This window comes from Lichenostomus cassidix, chromosome 2 (genome assembly GCF_008360975.1).
Source record: "Lichenostomus cassidix isolate B80296 chromosome 2, HeHo_3.0, whole genome shotgun sequence".
NCBI lineage: Eukaryota > Metazoa > Chordata > Aves > Passeriformes > Meliphagidae > Lichenostomus > Lichenostomus cassidix.
Window position 1 is genome coordinate 130,531,489 of NC_139482.1, and position 18,185 is coordinate 130,549,673.

At 37.1% G+C, this 18,185-nt stretch overlaps 1 protein-coding gene across 6 annotated transcripts in view; it reads left to right on the top strand.

The window, feature by feature from the left end:
- VPS13B (vacuolar protein sorting 13 homolog B) overlaps nt 1-18,185 on the top strand; it is a 433,483-nt gene that overhangs the window by 326,916 nt on the left and 88,382 nt on the right. For all 6 annotated transcript variants that reach the window (XM_085053291.1, XM_085053288.1, XM_085053290.1 and 3 more), the window contains one exon: nt 11,468-11,875. In XM_085053291.1, the coding sequence (XP_084909417.1) occupies nt 11,468-11,875 (408 nt within the window). The remainder of the gene's footprint in view (nt 1-11,467; nt 11,876-18,185) is intronic.

The window sequence follows — 18,185 nt, forward strand, 5'->3', positions numbered from 1 at the left end:
GTTTATAGCTACATTGTAGTGTGGAATAATTGAAGTTACAGTGAAAGTAAAGTTAGACAATACATCATAACTATTTTCTCAATTGCATATTTGTTATAATTTGTCCAATTGTTTAACTTATTTTTTTACCCTGAATATCCTTACTTCACACAACACAGAGTGAGCTGTTATCAGTCATTTAGTGAGCAGCTCTTCTGTACTGGATTTTCCTGTTCATTCAGTTACCTATTCATACAGTCTTACAGCCCACTATCTATTCCTGGATCTACAGCAGGATTACCTTTGTATTCCTTACTGCTGTAGCATCTGAGAACCACAGAAATACTGATTTACCTGCACAATCCTCACATGGATGATGGAATACTATGCCCTTGACATTTCACAAAAGACAACTGAGGCACAGGGATATTAAAAGTTTTCTCATATTAAGGTTAGCAATTTCAAACAAACCATTTAGTTTTCCAAAGTGCATAAAAATATAGAATTTTATGTTGGAAACACAGCTCATATTATCTTTGGGTGAAACAGTAATCACTTCTGAATATCAGAGCCCAAGACATCAAATTGAGTAACCAGTGAATGAGACACACATATTTGACCCCTGACTATAAATACTGTGGTTAAGTAGCTTGAAAAAAACTATTTTTATGCACAGACAGAAATCTCAAGGAAAGAGTAAAGTATGTGAACAACCTTATTATTGCCCCTTTTTTATTATTTTCCATGCTTGCTTAAAGTCATCATTTTAGAGAAGTCTTCTAAAACTACTTGACAATGCAGAGCTTTTGTTACATTGGTCCATATTTGGCTACATTTATAGGCCTTTGAACCTTCAGACCTCCTGCATGTTCTGCTGCTATTTGAGGAAAAAAAAGGTTAATTGATAGTAACAATGGCTTTTCATTCTAATCAGGAAGAGCACAGGAGGGGTAAAGATATCTACTCTCAGGAACCTTTTGATCACCGCTGTCAGAATGATTCTCTTTTATCCTTTTTCCCCCAGTTCTTGTATGTCCTCTGTCCCCATGTTTGTTAGATTTCCATATTCCCAGACCCTTCATCTGTGCATTCCACTTCTCTCAAGGTTCTCATTGTAGTTTCCTGGCACAGCCTTTGTATTTAATTTATTACACACCTGAGGGTGTTTCCCTGATGCTGTCCTGTCAGTAGGACAGATTCCTAATTAAACCAACAAACATGGAAGTTGGTACCAGCTTGCAAAGTATATATTCACAAGTAGTGGAAGTGTCCACCCCAATTTCAACCATTCAGTTGTATCTTGCATTAGCGTTAAATCTCTCCCCTCCATAGTGTTTGGCTGAATAGGGAACTGGAAAACCATAAATTAATGCATGATAATCTTCATTCTATTTATTCTTGCAAAACATTTAAAACTTCAGAGATTTCTTCCAGGATCTATTCTTAGCCAAAAGGCATTTTTTCATCATCTTTTTGCTGCAAATTGAAAATATCATTACACATGACTCAATGGTAATTTCTCTGAATTTTAATGAAGTGTTTGCCAGCATAGTATAACAAAGCAGCTCCGCCTTCCCTTGCAGATTATTCTAACCTCAGCTGTTGCCACTATGAGATCCTCTTCAAATAAACTAACCTTTACCAAGAAACCTTCCTTGGGGGATGGAAGTTTCATTGGATGAGTAATGGAAGGCTCTGCATGTGATTGCGTCAGAACAGCACATGCAGAGAGTTACAAGAGCTTGTCAGCTCCTCAGCAGGCTACTGGAAAATGAGTTACTAACTCCCCTGTGGGACAAGAAGTCCCCTAACCACAGCTTCTTCCAGGGTGAGGTAGCTTGGCCGTCAGCAGGCCTGGAGAAAGTGTTACACCACCAGATCCTAACTCAGCTGGCAGCTGTTCTTTGAGGACAAGAACCTCAGCAAAACTCCCAAGAGCTCTTGCAAGGGCAACAAACAGTATGTGTGATGGGAGACAGCTTAGCTAATAAATTGAATAAATAAAGGCACCGCTGGAGTAGAGTTATGTTGCAGGCTTTGAAGGCTGTTCTTTTTTGGTGAATATCTGGCAAAGAATGCTCTACTAAGTGACCTATTTTGTAATGACATAGTGTGTGTGTTTTCACAGTCATTTATGTATATGTGGTTTTTTTAGCTGCAGTAAGTAAATTGCTGAATTGCACTCAATGTTCTAGTAGGTGCTGCCTGTTGGTTATAGATGATCAACTGTTCTGAAAGGTCAGCACATTGTTGAAAGCTGCACCTATGCAGACAAAAATCTGGTGTAGCAGTTGGGATAATCATACAGTTTTCTGTGTAGATTTTAAGTGTTCAAAGTTCAGTGCTTTAATTGTAATGCCATTTTTCTTTCAAAATACATCGTTGGTGTGCTGAGGTTAAATTTCAAATATAAGAATCAAGCATGCCTGTATTTTATAATGCAAAATACCATTGAGTAATTAAGAGAAAAAATTCTGCAAGTGGTTCCCAGTATTTGCTGTGTTAGATAAAACCAGTACTCCTTGCAAATAGTTTGTCAGCTGAAGTAGATAAGTAGATAGTGTTCCACAGAAAAATCATGTGGTTTCACCACACAGGAAATCAGGTTGTCAGTCTATATTAGCTTGGAGATCAAAAAACTACAGCAAGTAGCTAAACTTGGAAACCACTAATTAAATGAGAATAACAGGATACATTAATGCACTTCTTGCCACATGAGTTGATTATTTTGTACATTTTTGGCAACTAAAGAAAAATTATATTTCTTCCAGACTTAAGGTAATAGGATCCTAAGAGAAATAAGCATTCATCATCAGGCCTGTGGGAACAGACCTCAACTTTAACCCCACAATGTATTAAAGGACTATTCTTTCTCTTTCTACAGAAACTAATTTTTTAAAATTTTTTAAATTCTATTTACATCACTTTATATGACCCTCTATCTTTCCTATTCAGTCTGTTACTGGATTGTACATCTAATTATTGTCTGATACAAGGAAGTGAACTATTTGTTGCTCCAGCATTAGATATAATTCATTAGGTGAGGAACAAATATGACCATCTTGTTTCAACAGATTTTGAAAAATTATTGTCTTTACCTTATAGTCCTTTTTCTGGATTTTTTTTTAATCACCTTTCTTAGCTATAAAAGCTGTCTTTTTGATGTAGTCTTTCTGGATGCAAATGATACAAAACACGCTTATTAAGTACAGCTTCATACAAATTGCCTTAAAATAATTAAACATGCAAATGATAGTGCTTTTTACTGAAACCCTCTTTCCCCAGTAGTTTCTTGGGAAGGCATTGGGTTAGATGTGAAGTAATGTAATAATTCACTTTTATAAATAATTTCTGCAGAAGAGAATATCCAAACAAAGAAATGTCATGTCCCACTGAAAGATTAAGTGAGGACTAGGGACCTGGAGGGTTTCTCTTTCATGCCAGTCCCTCTGCTCATGATTTGGGCAGCACGAGAGGCATGGCAGGGGATCTAGGCTTAGTCATAAAAAGCCACGATCAGAACTGCACCATGCCACTCTCTCCAGCCTTTTTTCCCCACTGTTTGCAGAGGCAAAAATTGTATCCATTACCAAGGTCACTGGTTTGGAGAAACCTGGAAAATAGCAGCTACCAGAAACCCACTAGCATAATATCTCCAGCAGGTGATAGATTAGTTGGAACAAATTGGAACCATTGCACTTCAGCAATCCTGGTTTCTTTCAAGCTGTTTTAAAAATGTCGTCATTTTAATACACAATATCAGCCCTGCGGAACAGTCCACAGCAGGTTAATTTGAATCATATGATGTATCACTGCCCTCAGCTGACATGAGCTCCGTTCCATGTGTGAAGCCATAATAAATCCATTCCCAACCGAGGCAAATTCCCTGTGAGAAGGTGAACTAATCCAGGCCTCACACTGGCATGTTAGCCCTCCGTAATTGAAAGCAGGGCCACCTGTTCCCAGCACAGTTAGCCTATAGAGAGAAAATTAGCATTAGATCAGATACTTAATATATTGAAAAATCATTCATACTACTTGCAAGTTCAGCTGTGGGCTGCTTAGCATGACATCATATATAAACCTAGGAATGTGCCCACTTGATCCCAGTTTAACAGTTTTGTTAACCATGGTGTTTGTTAACTTTGAAAGGAGAATTTTTTGATTTAATGAGAGCTGACACGTGAGAAGGGGAACTAGCCAGGGTGCAGACTTTTCTAATTAACTCTGGGTCATTTGCAAAACTTTTGAGCTTTCGAGTAGGTTTTTTTTTCCCTTTGCTCTTTTACAAACACGTTTTTAAAGCAGACACTGTAGCCATGAAATTATATTTATTTGATTAAGAGGGCAAAGAGAAATATTCCAAACAGGTGTACCAGGCTGTAGGTATTGCTTTGGATTTGACACATCTATTGTCTGTAATATCAGTGCAATAACGAGTAAAATTATCAAAGTACCTTTCTAAAAGCAGTGTCTACAACACTTATTTAAAATTTCATTTCTTATAAACCTAAGTACTGAAAATGAAAACTGCACACTGAAGCCACAGGATAAGTTGTAAAATACTTTCTTACAATCTTTTTCAGTGTATTGGCATTCTTTTGACGCTTACTTCAAACATTTGCTCCATTTTCTGAAACTATTTTTTTCCATGTGTGTCCTAATATAGCTGTATTTATTCAGCAGCTAAACAGAAAATAAAGAGTTAGAATTTACGGGATCTTGTCTTTTCCACAAACGTGCTCCATGACCTGGAACAATTTATTTCGTCTCACTGTATTGTGCTTCATCTTCTCTGACTCTCTGTTGAGAGAGTTAATGTTTCCCTTAGCAAGGGAAACATTATCCTTTCATGATAGAGAATCCCTATGTCCCCATTATAGTTTCTGGCCTCACCATGCAGCCTTGACACACTTCTGAGTTGTATTTGGTGGCTGCATGGTTGCTTAATTTCAGTCAGCATCTACTCAATAGCAGAAACCCCACCTTGTTTATTAATGGTATCTTTGGTCGTCTTGACCTGCAACAATTTATCTCGGTTTACTTGTGACAGTTTTAAAAAATGAATAGAATTGTATCACTCTGAGCCTTGTCTGAAATCTCAAAGCTGGGCACTGGCTAGCTAGAGGTGTTAATGTCTAAGTGTCACCTTCATGTAATGTCAATGCCATAGTAGATCATGGCAGTAGGTGTTACTGCTGGGGAGCTCCTGGTGTGGCTGGTTCAGCTTGCTGGAGATTGGAGTTTGCCATATTGGCTTAGAGAGGGTCCTGCTTCTGTGGGGCTGCAGCACACAGACTGCAGGAGGTAGAAATTCCAAGCAGTGGCTACCAGTCTCCTCTAAACTAACTGGCATCTGTCTCACAGAAGCAGAATGCGAGATGGACTGCAGATGGCCTCTGAAGCCTTGTCTCAAGTTTCTTCCTCATTTTCCCTTGATCCAAATTGGGAATGACGAATTAGAGGATAAAAACAATTCGTTTGGATTCTTCTTGCTTTTCAATTTCTCTTAATTTGTGTTGCTTTTGATGCCTGACCAGAGACAATTGAGAACAGTACAACTAGTCTTTTCTTTACATGTCTCTTTCCTATTTTTATAAATTTAATTTTTGCAATTCAGCCATTGCCCTGCTGCTGAAGGGCCACCCTGACTCCAAATCAGAATCAGGGCTCAAGATTACCTTTACCTTCCTCAGATTTCCTCTGTTTAAACTCCCTACATCAGGATGGGAGAAGGAATATCACTGTTGGTAAAATGTTTCATGTCACATCTGCTCCTCTTCTGTTTAGGATGAGGAAATTAAATCATCTTACGATTTTAGGATGAATAGTAGTTTCTTCTGCAAAAGTGCTGTATATTAAGAAGTTTAATATTTTACAGCCTTCTTGGGGTAGGGGAGAGCGAGATCCATGTCCAACCTCAAGGAGAAAGACTTGGCCTTTTCTATAATAGCAATGAGAAATAAAAGATCCACTGCTGAATGAGGGTTATGGAAAATGAACAAATTCCTAGAAAATGGCATTTTTTTCTCTCTCACACTTCAACATTTCTCAGTCTTATAAATGATAGAATCATTAAGGTTGGAAAAGACCTCCGAGATCATCAAGTCCAACCTTTGACCGAGCACCACCATGGCAGCTAAACCATAGCATTAAACGCCATGTCTGGTCATTTCTTGAACACTTCAAGGGATGGTGACTCTACCAGCTCTCTGGGCAGCCTATTCCAATGCCTGACCACCCTTTCAGTGAAAAAATTCTTCCTGGTGTCCAACATGAACTTCTCCTGGCATAGTTTGAGACCATTTCCTCTTGTCCAGTTGCTGGTTGCCTGGGAGAAGAGGCCAATTCCCATCTGGTTCCAATCTCCCTTCAGGAAGTTGTAGAGAACCATAAGGTCCCCCCTGAGCCTCCTTTTCTCCAGGCTAAACAACCCCAGCTCCCTCAGCTGCCATGCTCAAGATTTATTCTCCAGACCCTTCACCAGCTCCATTGCCCTTCTCTGGACATGCTCCAGCACCTCAATGTCCTTTTTCTGGTGAGGGGCTCAGAACTGGACACAGCACTCAAGGTGTGGCCTCACCAATGCCCAGTACAGGGGGACAATCCCTGCCCTGGTCCTGCTGGCCACACTATTGCTGATCCAGGCCAGGATGCCATTGGCCTTCTTGGCCACCTGGGCACACACTGGCTCATGTTCAGCTGCTGTCAGCCAGCACCCCTGGGTCCTTTTCCAAGAAAGAGCTTTCCAGACACCCTTCCCCCAGCCTGTAGCACTGTATGGGATTGTTGTGACACAAGTGTAGGACTCACATTTTGGCTCATTGAACCTCATATTCTTGGCCCATTGATCCAGCCATATTCAGCTTATGACTAATTTCCATGGCATTTACTTTCTGGTATTTAAGATTAAGAAAATACAGTGGTAATTTATTAGTCATAGAAGTAGTAACATTGTGTACATTAACTTATGGCATAAATTAGAATAAGCCCACTGACTTCAGTAAGAGCTGGAATTTATCTGGAGTTACATGCTAGGAGCTCTTGTTATTTTTGTGTTATTTATTCATCCTTAGCCCTCTGAATAAAAACTCCTTGTGAGTAATATCACTATCCCAAGTTCACAGATGCAAATTATATCTTCCCAATACAAATTTGAATGTTATGGAGAACAAGGGTAAAATACTCATAACCCTGAAATTTTTTATCTGAAGCTCTAAGTAATAAAATGACAAAGAGAGAAATTGTTTCAGACAGAAGTTTCAGAATGCTGCTCATAGGTTTTCTTTTATAGTTGTTATGATTTAGTTCAAACAGGCCATATTGAATCCATTGGGTTTTTTGTAATAGATTTCAAAATACATAATAAATGTAAGTAATATGATGACTAATGGGTCAAGTGAAGTTGGAACTTTTTAAATGAGAAAATAGCTGGAAACGGTTTTCAGGAAACTATTCCAGTTGATTTTTGGTCCCCCACAAGGTGTACATTAACATAAAACTCCGTAGAATCGCCTCTGGGACCTGAATTCCCTCTCTGATTTCATTATTCCAAAGTGTTTCTTTTTACTCCACTGTTAAGTCATCTCCTGGTGTGGTGGGAGCATATAATAAGTGTAATTTATTTCTATTTATCTAATCTCCTTTTAACTCACTAATTATTTGATCATTCTGTTTCCTAGTAGCTGTTCAGAAAGTTGTAAAGGCTAATTAGAAACTAATAATTGAAATACATGGATTTACTGGGTAATATAAAGAGATGTAGTGAAGAAATTGAGGGAGAGAAACAGCAACTCAAATTCTACACTCAAATGCTATACTGTAATTAAAAATCGCTTTGATACCATGTAGTTCAGTTTGATTTAAACATAACAGAAATAACTCAGTTCATGTAATCTATTTGCAAGCACAGTAATTTTTTCAGTTATCTATTTACTGTAAATAGATAACACCTACCAAAACAAGTTATTGCTAATAAGTCTTAAATCTGAAGCATGCATTGGGTTATTATTTTGGTAGCGAGTCATTAGTAAGCAAAGGAGACGCTGATGTAACTGAGGAGTTAAAGGTGCCTTAGAGCTTCCTTTTGCTCTGTCTTGATTGTGATGTCATTTTGGACAATTCAAAGAGTTAGTTGAGTTACAGGAAGACTGTGCTTTCCTATGGGTACAGAATCTGCACAGTGTTATGTGCTGTTCTTCCCAAGGTGTTTAAAATAATCTAAAAAAACTGTTACACTTGGATTTTGCACCCCGTTTGAATTTTATTCCATTTGAATCTGGGTGACTCTTAAATTTTAAATCTCTTTTTAGCCCATTTTGAGTGTCTGGTGAAGCTGCTGAACATCTATCTTAATCAACTTCTATAAATAGCTCTTCATATTTCATCAGTTTCATTGTCCTGTCCATCACTTAAATGTATTTTCCTTAGAAGGAATGTTAAAGTTTCTTGTATGTTGCTAAGGATAAAGTGTAAAAGAGGTCAAAGACAAAAGATTGCTCAATTGTGGGGTTTTTTTTTCCTTTTTGAATGTTTTACTTAAAGTGCCAAAGAATCTCTTTGCATAATCTTTAACCAGTTGTAAAAATAACCTATATCATTATGAGATAGTTAAAATATTTGCAGTGAAGGTTCCAAAGTTACATTTTCTGCAATTATGCTTCTGGCTGCCATCACATTCTGTCAGGGCTGATTTACTGGATAATAATAACTTCATGCAAAACTTTGTCAAGTTATCAGTCATGACAGGATTTTTCTGTGTGATCTGTACAGTTTCCAAACAGAAAAGAGGGAAGTCATTTGCATTTCTCTGGTGTCATGGTGTCCCTTTTTTTACTGCCTTCTTGGATTAGTGGCCAAGAGCAGTGATAAAGCAAGTGCCAAGTATGTTCCACCACTGAGCTGCCCCAGTGCCCTGTGTCTTCTCTGCCCTGGCCTGAGGAAGCCCCAAAAAGAGCCTCTGCCTTTGTGTTCATCTCCTTTTCAATCTTTCGCATTCAATTTGTTCTTTGGGTTAAGCCTTTGACACCTGTTGTGTCAACTTATGTCTAAGCAGTTTTTGGGTTCCAAGGAGATTTGTTGGATTTTTCCCTCTTCTGGGCTATATTACCATAGAAGAGTGTTGGCAATTAGATGTGCATTTTAGACAAAGCAGTTAGATGTGAAAACTGCCATACCAATGAGTAAGGGTCCTCCTTTACTAACTTAGAAACTTAATTATTTAGCAGAAGCAATAAATAACATCTATTCTATTTTACTCCTTTATTACTACGTTACTAAGGGAGAAATTTAAGTTGATAAGGCAGTTGTTTGGTTGTTTTTTTAACATTTCATTTATAAACCACTCCTTTTCATTTGAGTATTGAAAGTAAATTAATGTCATAATGTCACATGGATCTCTACTTTCTTCCTTACTCCTTTCTCTATTCAAAGGACGGAGAAGCCCAGTGATGTCTGCAAAAAAGGCAGGCAAATCTTGGGATATTCCTAGTGCCAAGAAGTGTGGGGAGTTTTTCCAAAGTGTTATGACATTTTTCTTCCCATGGTTTTAATTAGAAATGTCAGTGCATAAGTATTTTGAAAAATCTTCCAAGTTGATCTTGTGTGGTTTTGGATGCCCGAAAATCTTCACAGAATCATTGAGGTTGGAAAAGACCTCTAAGGTCATCAAGTCCAACCTTTGACTGATCAGCATCATGTTAAACAGACCCTGGAACTAAGTGCCACATCCAGTTGTTTGTTGAACATCTCCACCTTCCTGGGCAGCCCATTCCAGTGTTCAACAGCCCTTTCCAATCCTGCTGTCTTCTAATGCCCAGCTTCCTAGCTTTGGTACTTGCCTTTCTACTAAGTTCACATATTAGGTGTTTTGCCAGTTCCTATTTCAGTGTGGAAGGCTTTCAGTGCAAGAGAAAGCATTTTCAGAAAGCCATTAATTAAAATTCTAAGTTATGGTTAAAAATAGTTTTTCAGTTTTAAATTTCAGTTAGCTGTAGCTTGTGGAGTATTTCAGACATTTTTCTAAGATTATTTTGATTTTTTTAAATTCAGCTATGACAGATCTTACACAGCCATTAATAAATTTCTCTTATCTTTGTAGGAAATGTGCCAGATATTTTTGGGGGAAGGGGATCAAAAAAGTACTTTGTCATGTGCGTCTGAGTCTCTGAAGTCAGTATAAACCTATGCTTAAAAGCAGCTCTGAAACTGTGCCCATGCAGCCCTTTACTGTTGGTATAAAAATTAAACTAAAGAATGGGAGAAACGAGCTCATAGTTTGCATCAGTGTTAAGAGCAAGATGTGATCCCGGAGAACTTGAAACTAGTTTTGATGAAATATTCATTAATCTGTGTAAAATATTCAACAAACAGTGTTTCCTGTATATATTTAAAATGAAACTTTAGCCTACGTAGTGCTGTTTGAATGTTCTATCTGGTTTAGATATATGCACAGAATTTTAATCACTTTTGGTTCATGGGGCTGGGGCAGTGGCAATCATACAGCAAAGGGAAAAGCACACTTTTCCCTCTAACCAGAATAGCTATCTCATTACTGGTCAAAAAATGAATTTGAAATGAAAAATCCTAGCAACTAAGTTCAAAGCTGGATTTCTGTAGGAATTGTTATGTACTCATACTGCAGCACAGAAGTAAGTTTCAGCCCTCATAAAATCCTGCTTCCTGTCTGTGAAATGATCTTGGTAATTCCTATATCTCAACTACTAAGATACCACTATTTACAGTGTTGTTCATATTAATTGTGATTCCTGAAAATTTTGTGAATCTTTTAGTAGTCTGAGAAATACCAATATCCTTTTTGGTAAGGAGACTAAAAATATTTTTTTTAATAATCGTGATTTGTTTTTAAATTTAAAAACAATAAATTATTCCAATCTCCCTGGAAAATTAAAAAATCTGAACATACCTCAGTTTTTGTATTTGCGTTTTGTTTCACATTTCATCTTGAAAATGAATTGAGGACTGCTGCATATGAGCTGTGTAGGAAACAACAGAATACACATGTTATTCACTCATTTAAATGTGTTGAAAGTGTTCGCTGTTGGCTTTGGAGTTTAGTCAAATAGTTCTTTTGGATATAAAACTCAAGAGAATGTGAAGTATATTTTTATTCTGACACAAAAGAACTAATGTATCTACCCTCCTACACACTGAAATACGTTGTATGTCTTTGAGATAGCTGGGGTGATCCCTGCAAAAAACAAGGAGATAAGATCTACATTGTACAATGTTTTTTCCTTTGAAAGTGTACATATTGAAGGTTGCTTATAATGTTTTTCATTATATTTTAATTCATATTTATTCCTAGAAATATTGTTTTGTTAAGTTTTGACATTGACTCAGTCCTTTTAATGAAACATGGTGGAAATATGGTGGAAAAACTATTTCCACTCAATGCCTAATATTTGTACACAGCTTGAATAATTGCACTATAGCTTCTCATATTTCTTTCTCCAATTCTCCCCTACAGCTGACATAAATGTGGATATATCAAAACCTTTGAAAGCAAATCTCAGTTTTGCCAGACTTGACCAAATAAACCTGTTCTTGAAGAAAATCATAACCACAAATGATTATGAGCCCAGGACGGAGGCTGCTCCATCAGCTGGCATTATTCCAGATGAGGATGGCACTTTGATATCCAGACACCCCAGTACAAAGGACTTTCTATCTGCAGTGCACACCAACGCTGTGCAAAAGGCTTCAATGCAAGAAAACCTGTGGCAAGCCCTTTCCTGCTTCCAGAAAATTTCCATTCACACCGTTCAAGTGGTTGTTTTGATGGAAACAATCCCACATCCCAGTAAACCTTGTTTGTTAGTCTCTTTCTCAAACCTCGGTGGGAGCCTGAATATTAAAAGTGGACATAAAACTGCAGGTAAGAGCATTTTTTTAAAGTTGGAAGTGCTACTGGTTTGTCCAAGTGTTGGTCTAGTGACTGTTTCAAAGTGTGGGGCATTGCAGGGAACTGCTCTAGCCAACATCATAAATCTACAACAGAAAATATCAAATCCTGATAGACTTTATTACCTGAGCTTTCCTTTCAGTGAGGCAGCACCCAAGAATGATTGATTTTGTAGTTAATATCCCCTATATTGTAATAACTAATTTACTGATGGAATTCTGGCAGAAATAGTGGTTATGAGAACCACTCCTCTGGTATTTTTATAATTTAGCCTGTAATTCAAATGGTGAAATTTTGACAGTTTTCACTCTATAACTAGATTTTCTTGTTAGGACCTCTGATTCTGTCTTTAAAAAATAGTAAAAATAACTATTCAGAGCCCTGACAGGTGCAACTAGGTAAATACTGGGTCATAATGTTACTTTCCTCCAGACATATGAAGTTTTCAATCTTTACATGTTTCCTCTGCACACCTGAGAGTCACACAGGGAAAACAGGCACTCTGGCCTCATTACTGAAGCACTGCAAGGAAACTTTACACCTTGGGTACAATTAACCAGATACCAGAGACTCATTTAAAATGAAGGTACTTTGAGTGTCATTGTAAACTGTTGTATTAGTATTTCAATAAAATTAATAAAATGAGATATTTCTGTGGTGTGGAGATGGGCCAGATGTAGGTAGTTGGCAGAGTAGCTCGTGAGGTAAAATGTAGCTGAGAGGAGCAAGTTGTTGGCCAAGTGAGGTGGTGATTTATTCCTTTTTCATCAGAAATATTTTTCCTCAGGCCATCAAGTTTCAGTTGTTCTTTATTGTTTTAAAAGTTAAAAAATGAAGAATTTAAGGTTCATAAGACATGAAAACCTGTGAAAGTGCCGGGGCCTGAGACTTTTGATTTATCCATAAATAAACAGCAGTGCAAGCAGGAGCAGTGCCTGTGTTCCCATGCTTTTCCATTCAGATCACAACTCCAGCACAGAAGGCACTACAACTGACTAAAAGCCCTTATAACGTGCTTTAAATAGTGTTAGTTTTGTTTCTGTGTAATAATCCTCTTCCCTTCCATCAGCTCCCCTCTATCATCTATGCATTATCTGTCCCGTGGTACATTAGGCTGTCCACATCATGCTTCGATATATCAAAGCCGGACCGCTCTGTCACTGTTCTGTAAAGCAATTTGGCAAAGTAAGCACTGTATATCACTTACCCTGGAGTTTTTCATCCTCCCAAAAGGAGGACGTACCTTGCCTTGCATGTTAAGCCTCAGAAAGATTTTCAGCTGCAAAGTTCTGTTTCTTAATTCTTCTGGCAGTCTAAGGAAATCAATCTTTATTTTATGCATTATAAGCTATACATGAATCTTCAGTATGGTCATACTCTGGCAGGCATTCTGAAATAAAGCAATGCTGATGTTGAATCTAATGAAAATGGACATTAGTTATTCTATATAAAGGAATTTCATAACCAGACAATTAATAGACATAAACAGAAACTTTTCACATTTCTTTCCAGTCAAAATTGCTTTATCTCTACTTTATAAAAAGAAAAATACATCTGCATGAGGTTAGGCATACTGTTGTGATGGTGCAGTAAATTAATTTTAAGTTTTAATAAGCGCAAAAGACACACTTCCACAAAACTGATTGAAATTGTCAAAAAATCTTTTAAGAAATTGCTTGGGTTTTTATTTACAACTACTAATCTGAATTTTAGGTGCTGATAGAAACCAAAGTGGAAATTAGAACTTGAGGAGAGAAGATAAAATACTCAGTGTGGGGGAAATGGTATTATAACCTTGTATAAAAAATACTTTAGAAGAATACCACAGTTACTAACTAGATTTGTTTTATTATTACGAAGAAATTATGCAAGCAAACTCAATTTAAAAAGGTTTGTAGCTGTGTCTTGAGAGGAAGGAGCATTTAAATATCTCAGTTCTTCTCTACTTTTCTTTTTATAAAATCTGTTATAGATACACCTTTCTAGCTGAGCAGGGTTAATGTCAATTTTTTTTTATAGAATGAAACTAATACGTGAATACTTCACTGTGTCTTTGATTTTACAGTCAAATAACTATTGTGACCATCTGCAGCAGCTGCATTTTACGAATTATTTGCTGAACCAAGCTAAGCGCAATGACAAAAGTAGTCATCTCAGATGTACTGTTAAAAGAGAGGAAGAAAAAGGAGCGTTGCTTGCCTTTTGTACAGTATGGCCATCTGCTGTACAGATGTTATTATATAGAATGACTTCAGATACAATAATTGTAGAAAATTTTCATTAAAACCTCAACAATTTGCACTTGTTTACTTGAATCTGCATAACTCCCCAGTGAGACAACACAATACGCTTGGGGTTTCTTTGGCTCTCACTAGCTTACTCTTTGATCCTTTTTGATGTGCTGACTTTAATAAACATAGTTAAAAACACTGTTCAAAAACATCATGGAAAAAACTACAAAGGAACAATTATAGCAGTAGAAACTACTCTAATCCCTTACTTACACAAGCTATTTTTAGTGAAATATGGTTTTTTACACATTTTATGTGGCAGTGTTTTATAAACAGTGTAAACGACCCCTTTTCCAGATGAGTTTTAAAGCGGGAGATGAAGTTGGTTTTGTAAGGAATCCTATTTGCTAGGAATTATTGTGCAAAAAAAAACCTCACAAGAATATATATATATTGTCGGCATTTTTCCTCCCTTATAGGGGTAAAATAAAAGTGCATGACCTTGTGCATTGCTTTCATTTCTTTTTAGCTGAAATTAGGAAAAAAGCTTGCTATCCAACTTTCTTTTTAATTATCAGTTTTCCCTCTAGCCTTTACTGGTTTCATTATGGAAACTAAAGGCATTCTGGTTTCATTTTTCTTCTTAATTTCTTATGAAACTAAAAGGTTTTGGCTTCTGAAAAACAGAGGGGCTAATTAGTTGAATGATTTCACTTCTAACAAAATTAATTTTAAGTGTTGAACACTCACACTGCAGTTGGATCAAACTAAAACACCTCTATTTCTATATATCCTGCTGCGCTGTTGTACAACCCCAAACCTTTAGTGTGTCAAGGGACTTCATTTTTTGGACATTTTTCAGGTTTTAGTACAACAGTTACTTATAACAACATGATTACTGTTAGAATACTTACGTTCCCCTCTGAACTCATGGTTAAATACTGAGTATTTTGGTTTTAGCAAAGTAATACTATTGTAGACTGTGTTGCAGTGTACAGGCACAAAGAGAAAAATTATAAAACAAACCAAAATGCCTTTAAAAATTATTTTAAAAGATATTACCACTATAGTTTTCTTGATACCTTTAAGGGTAGGACTTTATTGTACTGATATTCAATAAAACTATCTCTAGTCATTCTATATTTTATGGCTTGGAGTAACAAGTTAAAACTTGTACCCATTTTATACAAGTAAATACCAAACACTTAGTTTGGCAGCTTATTTGTCCTGTTGATGGAAACCCCAACTCCATCTGTTGTTAGACCTGGTTCAGTGATTTTTGTCCTCTGAAGTATGTGGCATCTTCTACAAAGTGGTTAGAGCTCGAGTCCCATGTACTCAGTTATTAGATCTGAGATCACTTGGTAGTGTGCTTGAGGTGTGTCACTCACTCCAGAACTGCCACATGACATTCAAATTGAAATAATTTTTAGCCAGAAAAACTAAAAAATAGAATGCAATTCTAAACATATGGTTTTCAGTTAGTTTAGGTTTGTTGTTGAAATTAGCACTACCTACCTGCCAAAAGAGCAGATAAATTAAGAGAAGTTGAGGACCACTCTTTCCCCAAAGTGAATGACAGCAAGAAGCCTATAGCCTCTCAGTGGGGCCTTATTTTACTCTGGCTGGACACAGGAGGGAAGTCTTGCTGTTCAGCATCTGAACTGAGAGAGTTACAGACATAAAATATTCCAAAGATCATACGCAGAATTCCTCAGCCCTTTGTCCCATATGTAGAGATGATTACTTTAGCATATAAATAAGAGGGAAAAAATAAACACTAGTTGAGCCTATGATAATCACAAGTATTTTTACTAAACCTGAAAATAATTACATACTTGAAATACTTTACAGAACTATTAGAAATTAAATGCAGATATGAATTGATACAGAGCAAAGACCAAACTTCATTTTGGAGTTAACTAACTCTCTCGAGAAAACTCTGCTAAGGCGTTGTCATAGCCTTTGGATGCTGCAGATATGCAAGTTAGCCCATGGGGAAATAAAACTTTAAATTAGATATGACTACCTAAAATAATATGTAGCAGTAACAAGCCATTTACAACACCCAGAAGGCATTTGTTACTTTTAGAAAGAAATATAAATTCTTTCCAACACTTGAACAATAGGAAATTAATTCTCTGTCAGTAAAAGCCAGAGGACAAACTAAATATTTAAATGGCCACTGAGGATTGAGGTGGAAGTGCAGCTTGTAGACAGCTATACAAATCACTACCAAACCTTAATGAATATTGGGTGTGGGCATCAGGATCCTGTCAGATTTGACACCGTGTCCCAAGTAGCTTAAACCCAACACTCAAGGAAAGGTGGAGACCTCATCAGGTCTCTAACATCTGGGATTTTATTTGTCATTTTGGCATATCCTGCAAGCGCAAAAGAAAGAGTAAAAGGGGATTATCTTGACAATGAAATGAGTTACTGAATCTTGTGATAATGAAAAGCAGAAGAATTCTAATTCCTTTCTATAGTCCCCGAGGTGGAGGTGCGTTTATAGTTCTGCAGGAATATAATGTAGTGTAGGAGGGAGGAACAGATGGCCTAAAATCCATGAAACAAGACGCCATCTAATCCCAGGACTGAGTACCGCTATTAATCCTGGTCAGATTCCCTACTGATACTTTGTAATAGGGTTCCGAATTGCTACTGATGAACTAGCACGTTAACTCGAGGGAGTAAAAAAAAAAGAATAAAAAGTTCTTTGTAGGTTGTTTATTCAAGACAGGGTGCACTAATTTTGTAGAACTGCATTTGCAGTTTCAGTTACTCAGCTTTAGAAGTATTTCAGATGAAATTTCATTCAGAACAAATATGGTTGGGTTTTTAATCTCTTCAACTGTTATTGTGAAATCAATTACGTAATTTTTGAGACTGGAATTTCTTTTGATAGTGGGATCCCAGTGCTGTATGTGACAGTAATAGGTGATACAGTATTTATGTTGAAGTCAATTTTATAGACTGTTTTCATTCATGAGAAAATAGATATAACAGTGAATGCTGGATGTTTTCTTCATACATTTTATGCATTCGGTGATGTTCTTGCAGTTCAATCTTCATTTTTCAGTGTGAGGTACAGAACACAGAGGTTAGACATTATTGCCAGTCTTAGGAACCATTTCCTTAAGATGTTGAAATTGTTGACATGCTGACATGTTTCTTCTTTTCCTATGTCAAAAATATTTTTATGGGGTGGAATCACCAGCTTGCTGCCCAAGGTGCAATTTCTTAGGAAATTCAGCTTACTGTAGCCACACATTTTCACACTCTACCTTGTGCTAGCTTGGTTACTCAGGTAGCTGTTCGCTGGGTTGAGTCAGGGCACTCATTTGTCTGAAAACTAACCCAACAATAAAGAAAAGTTTGCAACAAGACTGACTCCTTCAGCTGGCTCACTGGACAGGTACACTTTAATGACCATGCTGGCAAAAAAGAGAATACAAGGAAATATACAAAGGAGGAAGGATTGAAGGGAGAAGACTGGAATAAGCCTGGACCTGGACTGTCCTTGGTCCTCAGGAGCCACATCCCAGGAATGCATGGAAACCTGTTTGGTTTGTGTGGCCTGGGTGTGTCTGTCAAGCCTTGGAATTCCACAAGCATGATTGCCTGGGTTATAGGGGCTAAGACAGCTCAGCTGCTGCCAGGCACTATCTTCAGGATGGTATATGTATAAAGAAAAGTTACCCTCTAGTTCATGGACTATTTAATTCACTAAAGCAGTTGAAATACACTGAATCAACTGCAGAGCCAGAGGAGCAAGACATCGAAACCATAACTCTAAATCAACTTTGTGGTGATTATCTTGGGCTACATTTTGAGTGGCATCTCCTATTTTGTAATGCTTCATGTGCAACCATTCAATATCTGATTTTTCAGTTGTGCTAAGTATTTACAATTTTAAAAATTGGTGCCATTTGTAGGTACCAGCTATCTCCTAAAAATAAACCAAAGTTTTCAGCCAGCAAAATAAAGCTAAGATGTGAAAATACAGAGTTTTTTCTACATTGAAGAACACTTTCATGCCTATCTGTAGA